This window comes from Fusarium pseudograminearum, chromosome 4 (assembly GCF_000303195.2).
Source record: "Fusarium pseudograminearum CS3096 chromosome 4, whole genome shotgun sequence".
Lineage (NCBI taxonomy): Eukaryota > Fungi > Ascomycota > Sordariomycetes > Hypocreales > Nectriaceae > Fusarium > Fusarium pseudograminearum.
Genome location: NC_031954.1, coordinates 2,152,384 through 2,165,134, shown reverse-complemented (window position 1 = coordinate 2,165,134; position 12,751 = coordinate 2,152,384). Strand labels below are relative to the sequence as shown.

The following is a 12,751-nucleotide window of genomic DNA, read 5'->3' as shown; positions in this document are numbered from 1 at the left end:
ACTTGAAATGAGGCGTAGAAGCTCTCGAGACGCAAATTATTATTTTATATTCCTGTCACCTTGGATGTCCTTGTCGTGAAGTTGGTTGATGATTAGAACCATGATTAACTAGTGAAATTAATATACGAATGTGAACAAGCTCAACTGAAGTAGGTCAGCCCCTAACAAGGAATATAATCATACTAACGATATATTGAACCAACCCTGCTCTTCTATGTTGAAACGAAATTGATCTTCATTGATGATATTCTTGCTTTAGTAACACTCTCGCTCCTTTATGGTTATACTATGCATGTTCTATTGCCACTTACCTATGTATCAATACTCGGTACAAACTTCTAATAATCCATTAAAACAACACGCCTGTATCCCATATTACTACTGCAACCCTGACATTTCATGACTAAAGCCATCAAAGACATCACGTCTCCTTCAGACTCCCCTGTTCATCCCTCGACATTCTCGCATATTGTGTCTTCATCGCAGGCACATCAGCGCTGACTAGTGCATTCGTCCACCTCTCATCCTCTTCACCCGCTGGCGTCGTCTTCACTGATGCACGACCCATCATCACAGGGTGGCAGTTGACGTAGATGTTCTCGTATGCCCGCGCAGGAACAGAATACGTCTCGTGGAAGATCCCAATGTGCTTTGGCTTCGTCTTGTTCATATAGTCCCACACCTTTCGGTGGATATCTCCATGGGCGAAGCGTTGCAGACCTTCCATGTCACGGAAGTAATAAATGTTGAGAAGTGTGTTGTTACTACTGCGCTCATCGCCTCGCCAGCTCGAACTTGTGAGTAGTCCGTATTCTTCTCGATTTGACTCTAGATCCTTCAAGATCGCTGTGAAGTTCTCTCCTATTTCTCTCATGCCTGGTGCGGCGAGACCGAGAGGATGATTTATCTGGAAGCCGAGATGGAAGACCACAACAGAATTCGCTGCGGGCTTGGAGCCAAATGTCCCGGAAGAGAACGGAAGTTGTGCGGTTACTCGGCCAGGTATGATGGCTTCATTATACTCGCTGGGCTTTGTACTGCGTACTTGTATGAGAGTGGTGATGATAGAGTTGAGTAGAACGGCTGCTGACGGCACGATTGCCCAACGGAAAGGAAGAATGGCACAAAGAGCTGCTTGGATGAATGATCCAATGGCAATGGTGAATTGAGGTTTGAAACAATCCTTGAGCATAAACTACATTGTGTTAGGAAACAAGTTGGAGATGAAGATGAAGATGATATATGCGACTGTCACTTACAGACCTCCCGCTTTTTGAGGGGAACTCGAAGGGCTTATCAGCCGGGTTCAGCTTTGGTCGGAACTCTGCGTTCTTCATTCTAGTGAGGTAAATGTTTGTTTCGCTTGAAAAGGTGTGTATATGGCCAGCGGGATGGATTCGTTAATGACTCAAGATCGAACTCTAGATATCTCCTTAACTTGATAAGATGCAGCTCGAGTTATATAGTTTCACCTCGATGAACAACTAAAGCATTGCGGGTGAATCAAGACATATCCCGCGAACGAATGCGAAAACATGGACCAGACATAACGACATCATGCACCAAGACCAATCACCTGCATGACTATGTCCCAATCCAGACACTTGGCTGTTGTGGCTTACTCGCATTCTCGCACTCGCTTATTAAGTCTCGGACACGCAGATGTCCAGTTGGTCATGAGTTGACTTAATCGGTAGGTATCGCTAACTATGAGGTAGGCAATAAGGTTTCTGATTCCAATAGACAGCACGAGAATGCGAACATGCGGTCTTGATTTCCCTCCGAGTTGTCAAGTTCTGCAAGTAAAGTCGATCTCTGGGCATGAACACCGGGCTTCTTGTTCCACCGCTTCCATACTCGGTTTCGGGCTTCCAGCAATGCTCGTATGATGAGTATTCGTAGCCTGTAAACTGCCGGAACCATCCTACCAAATCAAATCCCGTTCATGCTGATAAATCGTATCAGAAGCCCTCCCGAACTTCCATCTTTGCAAGTGCATCGACCAAGTAATATTCTCCACTCTCTCGTCTCCACGACCGAAACTCATACTATTAGGTAGTTAGTTAGTGCTTCTCCACTGCCGGCTGCCCTAGCAACGGATCGACTTGACGTTAGAGTCGAGCTCAACTTTCGATCTGCGATTGACGCAAGACACGCCAAGGACTCGATCTAAGATGAAAGATAATCCTGGAACAGACTACTGAGCGTTTGAACTTGGGGAGTGGAGATGATTTAACCGAGAGTCGGTCTCTTGTAAAGTGAACTTGTCTTGCGTCGAGGGTAATAGTCAACTGAGAGTCTTACTGGCAGAAATGTTTCAGAGAGTTGATGTAATAAATATAGAATATAAACTGAATTGACTTAGAATGCGACGATTTTGTAGTCGTCACTCATGAGTATCGTCTCCCTATCGTAAACCCAACACCGTGAAACCAAATTACAGCCTGTACACAGATACTCCAAGCAAATGCCTCGAGAACCTATACACAAGCCATAAGACAAAAACCATAAGAGAAACAGTCCCAACCAAACAAAAGCATACAGCTCTTACAAATCGCAGTCTAAACAAGGCCACCCAAGTGCCAAACAAACTGAAAAGGAAATATTGGCCATTACATGTAAACTCGTCCCGACAAGCATCCTTTTTCTCCTCTTCCTGATCTTCGTCGTGAAATACCGGTCTGTGATACCGAATCTGTGTACGCCTGGCCGTTTTATGTAAAGTAATTTTGTGAAAATCGCTTCAAATGTGTATGTTCAACATAGTCTAGATGTGTTGTGGAAACTCTGACGAAAACCTTCTAAGCGGTGTTTTCCTGAGCTTGTGACTGGTGAGGATAGTTGGGGTCGGTGAGGGACTTTTCCCACTCGTCCATCAGGTTCGTCGCTGTGCGCTTGAGATTGCTGGGCGAGAATTGGTTGACAATATTGGGAAGAAGCTCCTCGAGTTTGGGGGAGAGGAGAGGAGTTTCGTAACCGGACGACTTCTTCTTACTAAATAAAGTTAGCTATTGCCGCGCAACCAATGTCGAACTCAATGCCAACAATCACTTACGAGGGCGAGTCCGCAGGTTCTCCCTCGTCCGAAGTAGCAGACAGATCGTCCAGTCCACTACTGCCAATAGTAGAGCCGCTCCAACGAGACGTCTTAGAGGACGAAGCCGGAGACTCCCAATTAGACCAGTCATTGTCGTCCATCGAGTCGAATCCAAGAGGTTGCCAAGAGAAAGACTTGTTCTTTGATTTAGTTTTACTCCGTGCAGGCATCTCGGGCCGAGTTTTTGACGCTGTTGTCGTTGAGGTTTGTGATTTTGTCTCTGAGCGCTCTGCAGTCTCAGAGTTGTTGTGGGGTGGCTCAAACACTGTGCTCACTTTGGGTCGAAGTGGGCGATTCGTTCGGACCGTATCCTGGGTTCGGGACGTTTCGCTGCGATCGTTGACGCTGTTGGAGCGAACTGGCTGGCCGTTGATGGGTTCGTCCCCAACAGTAATTTGACGGATGTCCTCGACAAAAGCTCTGAGGCCCAGCTTAAAGTCCTCGACAATTTGGGCTGCACCGGGAACGTTTTGCTGTGTGCGTGGCTGCCACGAGGCACGCTTATTTAAATGAGGGTTTGTTAATTGAGCGGTCCGGCGCTCTATCGAAGGTAATTTGACCTGCTCGTGCCCATGATCGCGGTCCTGGTATAATGAGAAACCCCCTTCTAACTTCGCCGGCGAGAGCAGAGACAGGGTTCTTGTGTGTCCACCGCGAAGGACCCTTCTCCGATTGGGAGAAACTGCACCCGTCTGCAGCAGCAATTTTCGGCGGTCTGACTCGGCACTTCGCCTCAACGACGAGCCATCATCATCTGAAGGTAGAACCGGGCTACGGTATGCCTCAACGGGAATGGGATCGCCCTTCTTCTCTTGTGTAGTCCACTTCTTCTTTAGTGAAGTCAATTCCGCCTCAGCACGAGACAACTCCTCCCGTAGTTCCAGCACACGTCTTTCCTGAGCAGCAATGGCAATGATGAACTCATTTGCGCCAGCCGGTGAGGCAATGGCAGAGTCAATTGGCGTGGGAGGAACTGATGACATGGCAGAGGAGGTTGGTGTTGGTCGGGAAGGGTCGCTCGTAGGGGGTGCAATTGGGAGCGTCAAAGAAAGTCGGTTGACCTGGCGGTTCATGCTGGATACGCTAGATTTGGCACGAGTGTGGCCACGTCTGTAGGAGATAGTTTCGTCTCTTTGAGGCGGAGGTGGAATTCCTCCCACTGAACTCATGCTGCCGTGGCGGTTGTGTGAAGCGAGGTTGCGAGCAGGAACGTATCTGGGGTTGACAGAGGCGGCGACAGCGGTAGTTGTAGTAGAAGAAATAGTCGAATCAGGGGCAGTTTCAAAATTCGAGTTGGAGGTGGTGGTGGGTAAAACGAAGTCTGCTAGTAGACGGTCGGCAACAGAGCAGCGTCGACGGATAGCTTGTTGCGAGTCCATGTCCATTAACTCGTAGGGATTTAAGGTCAAGGGATGATGAATATAGGTATTGTATGATAGAGAGTGGAGGCCGAGGACTCGTCGGCGTTTATGCAAATGAGTGGCTGGAGCACTTTGGGCTCTACGGCGCCGCAATCTAGCAGCAGCGACAGCAGCAACAGCAACAGCGGCCCTGGCAGTGAGCGCTCTATAGTGTGTCTGTGTCAGGCGGCGGTGATCATCGAAGAGAGCGGACGAGCAACGATGGACAAGGCAAAGTTGAAAGAGAAAACCGGGCATCAGAATAGGGAGGGAGAGGCGAGTCGGAAGTGGATTGTGGGAGGTCTTAGTCGTGTATCAAGTTTCGCATGGGGTATGGCGCGAGCCGGGGTGGGTTGATTTCAGTGGACCGTCCGCCAATGCTCAGTGGCTGTCGTCGAAAATAGAGCCCTGGGGGCGCCCAGTAGCACGATCCTAGATCCCCTAACTTGGGAAGACGTTGACCGATTGCTTAACTTAGCACACGAGACGACAAGACGGGGTCGATTCTCAGGAGAATAGGAGTACCATTGGTAGGTACCGTAGCTGGGGCTCGGCAAGGCGCAGGAACGTAGCGAAATAGGAAGTCAGGGACGATATGAGGCTTGCTGGGGTTTGGCTGAGAGCGTGGCCAGGAAATTGATAGATCCCAGTAAGGGACGAGGCGACGTTAAGCGGATGGGGCGGATTGGTGGTGTCTAATGCTGATAAGGAGCCGTTGAGATGAGAAAAGTGAATCAATTACCGTGGGGAAGTAAGACTGTTTGGGATGTTGGAGGACGAAAAGACGAGAAAGGAGCGTTGATAACAAGAAAAATAAATGTTGAAATCGTAATGAGCGAATATTTCCGAACAGATGTTTGTGGGATACAGATATGGAGTGCCGTAAAAAAACAACAGCAGACGTTTGAGTGCTGTCGATACAGCAAACAATCAATCTACAGTAGCAATACCGGGGGAGACGGAGACCCTGGTAACAAGGCGTGGAGAGATACCGAAAAGCGAAGAGTCCTGCAATTGACGATGTAATGCGTGCGCGTACAATGGGTATTTCGGGGCATGAATTTGGATCATGAATATGAATTGTAAGTGCTACTTCAACAGGGTATGGGAAATGGAACGGGACCTGCTTTGTTTACATATGGTGCTCGTAATTCAAAATGGGCCCTCACAACACCATGGGAACTGACCCAAAGAACTGCGATTTGACGGCCCAATCCGCAAGTCTCACTTAATGCTGTGAGCAATCGCACCACCTGACCTGTCTCTGCCCTGTTTGTGCGGCTGGTCAAGCTCAACGCTTTGCTGCAGTGGATCATGTCCCACGGGTTGAGTCACGGACGACTACATATCAATCTTCCTTTTCATTTCATCTCATCTTTTTGTGCTGGTCTTTCTTCGTGTTGTTGCTCCCGACTTTGCCGTCACCCCGCTCGTTGCTCCCCTCATTCTTTTGACTTGACAACGGATAGAGCCTCGACGCCTAAACTACTGCAGCCTGCGTGTTAGACCTTATCTTGTTTGGCAAAGGTTCCGCGAACAAGCGCTCGAGCCGTTGTCCAGACAGAGTGTTTATATCTCTTATCCATCATTGGCTCTTTGTAAGTGAGGCACTTTGTTCTGGCCGACAACGATCAAGTGTTTGTCACATCGATCGAGGTACGTAACGCTCTCTCCCGTGACCCTGTCAGTCATCCAGGCCCGGCCAGGGGTCTTGTGTCTTTAAGTTGCGGTGGCCCTGTGCGGGCGGACCTTGCATAAACGCAGGGGTTTAGTACCAAATTGAGTTGAACATCTATCTACATGTTTGCCGAGGAATGCATGTAAATTACTTCCGTAAGCTGACTTGCATAAAATCATTTAACGGTCGATTATTCCGTAAATAGTTTGAGATGAAGAAAATGATCCAAGATGCAGCTCATTTATCCGAGCTATTATTGGGCTGTATGGGCGGCATCGCTTTGCTGGTCGTGGAGTTGCGGTCGACGTAGGTATTGCTGGCAACAGTCTCAGGCCTACCTAGACATACCTAACCATGAATACGAACCGAGTGAAACAGGTTTCTAATTAGTGACGAGAATAATCTGAATACAGTTTTACATCGTCATCCACTCACAATTCAACAAAATTCAGAGGCGGTCAGACAACATGTAAGTTGAACTTCGTAGACTAGACTGGACTTACCTAGACCCGTCAGCCAACCACGTGATTCTGCGTCAAGGTCGCGTTTGCAAGGAGGAAGATGCGGCGGACACGTCAGTTGCCCGACCAGTCCATCACTAGGTAAACCTAAGGCATCACACCCCGCGGAGTGGGAAAGTGGGAATGGCATCTCAGTTGTCTGAATAGACTTTTTTGCCTGCTCCACCTGCTATTCTATTTCAGTCAACAATTAGTCGCTTCAAGAACCTCAATTTGAATTCTCATGACAAATTATGGGGTTCTTTGTCACTTTCTTACGGCTTTCATGAAGAACGAATGGTGCGATGTTTATTCAAGATGCCTCTGTCTTTCTCTTCCATTTGCGAATTGCTTGACCAGTGTTACAATCTTTCTCTCGCTAGAAAGAGTTGTGCCAGCATCGTCGTAGATTGGTTTGATAGGCATCGCAGTTATGTCGACGCCCATGATACCAGCCTCTCGGCACTCTTGTCGACCTTACTCCCAGACAAGAGAACCGATAGAGTCTACTGTATTCAGGCTCCCAGTCTGGAAAGAATCATCGGCCGCGCATGTCTTCTAGGGGCTTCACGTATCGCCGAGCTGGCTCGATACCGTCAACCAGGTTCTGGTGTCGATCTAGCAGACTGCGTTCATCGCATTCTGACTATAACAGTAAGTTGGCTCGGGGTGAATCAGCAACAAGCTAACTGTGACCCAGCCGAGCCCCGGGTACAGCCAGAGGGGTCTTGTTACTGTAGAAGAAATCGACGAGCTCCTACACTCGCTCGCCTCAAAAGTGAGATGGAGCTCCCCCTCGATTCGCGCCTCGCAAGCCAGCATGACTCCAACCAACAGAACAGATGTTGAGCTCATGTACAGAAGGCTGAGCGCAGTAGAGGCTAAGTGGTTTACAAGGTTGGTTTTAAAAAGTTATCAACCGCTGGTATTAGACCCGCATCTCATATATCGACTCTGCGACCCTCTTCTTCCTTGCGTTCTCAGGGTCCAAGACGATTTTGCTACTGCGATTACCACTACGCAAACGTTACGAAGGAGATTACTCCCAAATCCTGGACAACAGACACCGCGTGAACAAATCATGGGTACGGTGAAGCCTCAACTGGGCATCAAGATTGGACGGCAGCCTTGGATCAAAGGCCGTAGTATCAAGCATTGTTTAGATATGGGCCACGGGAGTATGAGTGTGGAAGAGAAGATCGATGGCGAATACTGCCAAATACATATAGACCCAAGTAAAGGAGATCGGTGCATTCAGATTTTTTCCAAGAGCGGCAAAGACAGCACTGAAGATAGGGTTGCACTTCACGGGTCAGTACTGAATGATACGGGACCTGCGCAAGCTAACATCACGCTCAGGACAATATTAGAATCGCTCAAAATTGGACAGCCCGACGCCAGAGTCACCAAGGGCTGTATATTGGAAGGGGAGTTGGTTGTGTATGATGATTATGTATGTCTTCTCATATTCCTCCTCTTTTGCAATAGTCTGACAAGTACTAGCAAAATAAAATACTCCCATTCGATAAAATCAGGAAGCATGTCTCACGGAGAGGTGTGTTTTTAAACACAGATCAAGACTCACTGTATGTCTGTTCCATTCCATCGTTGTATCAAATATTAACTTTCAAAGGCCTGGACCACAGGAACACTTAATGATTGTGTATCATGACATAATGCTTCTAGAAGACCAGTCACTGATCAATCTACGGCATTCGGAGAGATTTAAAATTCTTTCCAATCTTGTCTGTTGTCGTAAAGGATGGGCAGAACTAGTTCCTCGACAAGTTGTTGATTTTGGCCAACCACTCGGCGTATCGACCCTGCGCAAAACGTTTGCCCTGACCATCTTGGCCCGAAAAGAAGGCCTCGTTTTGAAACCAGATGAGCCCTACTTTGACTTCAAAGATCAACGGCGAAAATTCTCGAGTTGCTGTATCAAACTCAAAAAAGAGTACATTGGAAGCTTTGGAGATGTTGGCGATTTTGCAGTTGTCGGGGCCAAGTACGACTCGGCGAAAGCCATCTCCTACAGAATTCCAGGGTTGAAATGGACGCATTTCTATGTTGGCTGCTTGGACAACAGAGAAGCGGTTAGAAATTGGAAGGTCAAGCCGGAATTCACGATCGTCAATGTCGTTGAACTAAACGAAACGCTTCTTAGAGAGGTTGTCACCTACTCAAACCCAGAACCCGTTGCGCCAAGAGATAATGAGGCGATCATTCTCAAGCAAGCCCCTGGCGTTGAGCAAGGGTCGCCTCCAACTGCTATATTTACTAAACCACTGGTCTTTGACCTCAAATGCTTCAGCTTTGATAGAGTGGGAAACACTGGATTTTGGAGCCTGCGATTTCCTTCAGTGACAAAAGTACATTTTGATCGGGATTTCACTGATACAATATCCTTTGAACAGTTGCAAGAGCTGGCCAAGGATGCAACTACAGCGGCTACGCTCGAGGATAGTCAGGAGAACTTACAATGGATTGCCAAGCTAGAGGCAGCCGACCCGCGTGGTATTGCAGTTGATGCTGCTAGTCAATTGACAATGACAACTATGCCAACACCGTCGCCTCGAAAGTCAACACAGAATACCACCTCCACATGGTCTCCCACTTCCCCACTAACAACAAGATCACCAGCGGGCAATATTGATAGCCCTTGCCGTGATAGGGTCGAAAGATTCCGTCCTTTAATATTATCTACTGCGGTAGCCACGTTGCCTACACCTGCTGCACCGCTCGATTCATTCACAAGGCAGCGTGCAAAACAAAAACGTGATCCGCTCATCATAGAGCCTGCACCACCACACAAACGCCCGAAACTAGACACTGAATCACTGCCGAAAGATAAACACCCACTCGACAGCGCAACAAGTTTCCAACCACGCCTACCTCTTACCTGTGTGAACGACAACTCACAATCTCAGCCTGTCATGATTACTTGCGCATCTCCTTCCACCTCTGTCTCCCTTGATGATCCCGACTCTGATGAGAATGATGCTCCGGATTCTATTCTGTGCGTCAACCCTGAACACAGCAGTCCTTCTGGGAATGATCTCGAGACCGACGCAGAACTTCACCGTGATATTCCAGTGAATACCATCGTTTCTACTGGCACTAAGGGGTGCATCTATGCAGGCGAGGACTGTGCATTTGCAAAAACAGATGTGTTGATTTCACCTGGACTTCTCAGCAATCCGACAGCTAAGACACTAATTGAGCTACACGGAATTGAAAATCCAGTCGAGCACCTTGATGCTTGGCTGGAACAGGAGAAGTCAGACAAACTCAGAGAGACAGGGATCAGTAGCACCATGATCTTTCTTCTGTGTCAATCGGACGACAAAGAAGCAACAAAGTCCCTTTTTGACAAGATCCAGAAAGTACGGGAAAGTATCCCACACAGACTACAGAACTGGATTCATGTTTACGACTGGCGCGTTCTGCAACATGTGACAATCCAGGAGGATGCCACTATCCAACCCAAATATTACGATGGGTTTCATACCCCGTGGCAGCGCTGGCGCATCGGAACTGGACTCATCTGATTGAAACGACCAGGGAGGATGATATACGAGGAACGACTGATGATAGACTATGATAGTCCGAAATTCATTTCCATGGCGTTGACATACTCAGCTCTGTGCTTTATAGTTTCCCTACGTCTATGACTTCTTGTCGTAAAGATCGCCGTAGCTTTCCTTGAGCCTCATGAATAAATGCTCATCCGCCGTCATGACCTTGCTTGTAGCATATGGATTCTCACTTGGCGCACCTTCAGCAGGCACAAAGTTCTTCACCCGCTCGCTAGGAACTGGCTCAAGAGGGACTGTGCCGACAGGATGACAGAAATAAGCGATCGAATATCTTGGCCCCTCATTCGTCTCTCCCTGTACCCTGACGCTTCCTTCTGTCGGAAACACAACCCTGTGAAGAGTGCTGCGGAACAGTCCGTTGGTCCAGTACGACAGAAGATCACCGATATTGATGAGAATAGGTGGACTGGGGTCATCCTCAGTGCCGGCTGGACACACAGGGACGGGTGCCCACACGTTGTCTTTTGTGAGAACTTCCAAGCCTGCCTGTCCCTTTAGACGAAAGAGAAGGGTGATAGAGCCATAGTCGCTGTGAGAGCCAGCACGCACGTCTTCTTCGGTATGAGCGGTAGACTCAGGGGGTGGATAGCGTAATAAGCGGAGGATAGAGCTCGAGGCTCCCTTATCCGTGTTATGTGCCGAGGAGAAGAAGTCGCCAACCTAGTCAGTTATCTGATGAGCCTACTGCTTGAAGTTAACAGCAAAGGGTCGACTTACACCAAGACCCAGGCCAAGCAGGTAGAGGAGCTTCTGACAAAGGTCATGACATGAGTCGGCAAAGGCACTTATCTGTGGTTCGTCGGGAATCAGGTCAGACGGAAGGGGCTGCTGGGCTTTCCCATCTGCGAATTCACCAAAGTTGAAGGCCCTATAACAGGTGTGTTAGTGCGAGTTGCTGCCAGTGAATTGTTAGTAGCTCACTCTTTGAAATCTCCAATCTAGTCGACAGTGTCAGCCTCATGCTGTCATTGTTGTTTCTCATTTAGATTTACCTTTTGGTTTTTGGGATCCAGGGTTTCAGAATGCATACCCGACCAGCCACGATTGTTAGTCTGAATCGTGCATCTCTGCTTCTCGTCCACGGGACACTCAAACGTTTTCCTGGCCTGTCGTGTAACGGTCAGCATTCATGTGTTTGTTTGCGTTTAAGTTCTGTGTTGTGTTCACGCACGAGATCAAACGCCCCATCGACATCCTTGGCCTGAATGTCACGGCCTAGGTTGCGGATGTAAATGAAGCCATGTTCCTCGGCAGCGTCGACGAGTTGCCTGGCAATTTCCTCTTGGTCGGCATCGGGGGCTGAAATGTCGATGAGGGGAATGTTTGCCGTTCTTTGGTCAATACCAAGAGGTCTCTTGAAGTGGCCGAGTTTATCCTTCATGGGAAAATTCATGGTTGCTTGCGTTTGGTTTGGTCAATAAAGCCGCAGGATGTACATAGGATAAGGTGCTGAGCAGGAACCTAGATGTAAGTACTACCTACGCAATCGTTTTGGGGCTAGCTCGGGTTCCCGGACTAGAGATAGAAAACGGCAACAAACGTTGATTTTAAAGTGTCAACCGGCAAACGATTCAAACAAGGGTTGATCATTTGATCGTTTGTTATCTTGCACAGATCGTCATCACCCCGCCATCCATAACCCAAAATTACATTACAGACTCAGTGTAAGTACTACCAGTGCGGGGCTCCTAAGTTCAACAAGATGCACAAGTCTCAAGACACCAACGTGACCAAGGGACATGATATAGTATTACGATGGATACATAGACAGAGTATTTTCATGGTTTCCAGCTTGTTATCTTGTGAATCCGATGGCATTAAGCTATTCACAGAGGTTCAAGATGGCATCTATTCGATATTAGCTTAATATCACCGCCACATCATGGGTAACACCAGCCACACACACTCACGAGGGCTCTTCCTAGCTGGCATGGATGGGTTAGGTTGGGGGGCGGTAGGATGTGCCGTCCCGCCCGTAGGCAAACTCTAGGTGCAGGCAGGTACCACACACAGGCAACCTAGGTTGTACCTACCTCGCCTCTAGCCTTGGTGCGTCCCTGCTGTAACTCGTCAAGCGTTTGGTCCTGTCACATCTTCCAACCAGCTGTTTACCTCTTGAAGCTGAAGATCCATACTTGCCAGCCTCGCACGACAGCTTTTTGAGAAAAGGTTTTCCTTTTTTCTCTCCCCCGTCTCTCGCTATCTCCCTCCTCACGATTCCCTCCAACGACCCGCTCAATTAGTTCCCCTCTATCCAGCTGCGCCGGTCCCCCCTAGCAGTGGACAGCTACAGCACAGCACCTTACCTACCTGGCGGAACTCCTTTCAACCCCGCCATACCTATTCCAACAACACCTTCTCTCACCTTGCCGCCAACACGTGCGATTTCGATTCCCACCCTTCGAACGACCGACCCTCTCTGCCTCCAAGACCTCCGGCCTCCAAATACCGACACCGAGAACATATAGTAAAAGGCGCTT

The 12,751-nt window shown here is 48.5% G+C and overlaps 4 protein-coding genes across 4 annotated transcripts, besides 1 other annotated feature; 1 reads left to right on the top strand and 3 right to left on the bottom strand.

Annotated features, from left to right (window-relative positions):
* Window positions 1–421: 421 nt before the first annotated feature.
* On the bottom strand, window positions 422–1,337 carry FPSE_02776 (uncharacterized protein; the record flags this gene model as incomplete). Its single annotated transcript, XM_009255895.1, has 2 exons — window positions 422–1,195; window positions 1,260–1,337. 2 exons carry the CDS (start codon window positions 1,335–1,337, stop codon window positions 422–424), a joined length of 852 nt encoding a protein of 283 aa, XP_009254170.1.
* A 1,464-nt stretch (window positions 1,338–2,801) lies between these two features.
* On the bottom strand, window positions 2,802–4,476 carry FPSE_02777 (uncharacterized protein; the record flags this gene model as incomplete). The annotated part of the gene is made up of 2 exons (XM_009255896.1): window positions 2,802–2,994; window positions 3,056–4,476. 2 exons carry the CDS (start codon window positions 4,474–4,476, stop codon window positions 2,802–2,804), a joined length of 1,614 nt encoding a protein of 537 aa, XP_009254171.1.
* A 138-nt stretch (window positions 4,477–4,614) lies between these two features.
* Window positions 4,615–4,647: a microsatellite.
* Window positions 4,648–5,572: 925 nt separating this feature from the next.
* Window positions 5,573–10,223, top strand: FPSE_02778 (uncharacterized protein; the record flags this gene model as incomplete). Its single annotated transcript, XM_009255897.1, has 10 exons — window positions 5,573–5,579; window positions 5,992–6,095; window positions 6,381–6,481; window positions 6,589–6,644; window positions 6,683–6,749; window positions 7,203–7,329; window positions 7,376–7,986; window positions 8,035–8,128; window positions 8,179–8,230; window positions 8,437–10,223. 10 exons carry the CDS (start codon window positions 5,573–5,575, stop codon window positions 10,221–10,223), a joined length of 3,006 nt encoding a protein of 1,001 aa, XP_009254172.1.
* A 117-nt stretch (window positions 10,224–10,340) lies between these two features.
* FPSE_02779 (uncharacterized protein) lies at window positions 10,341–11,664 on the bottom strand (the record flags this gene model as incomplete). The annotated part of the gene is made up of 5 exons (XM_009255898.1): window positions 10,341–10,931; window positions 10,989–11,139; window positions 11,193–11,209; window positions 11,264–11,377; window positions 11,443–11,664. 5 exons carry the CDS (start codon window positions 11,662–11,664, stop codon window positions 10,341–10,343), a joined length of 1,095 nt encoding a protein of 364 aa, XP_009254173.1.
* Window positions 11,665–12,751: the final 1,087 nt, after the last annotated feature.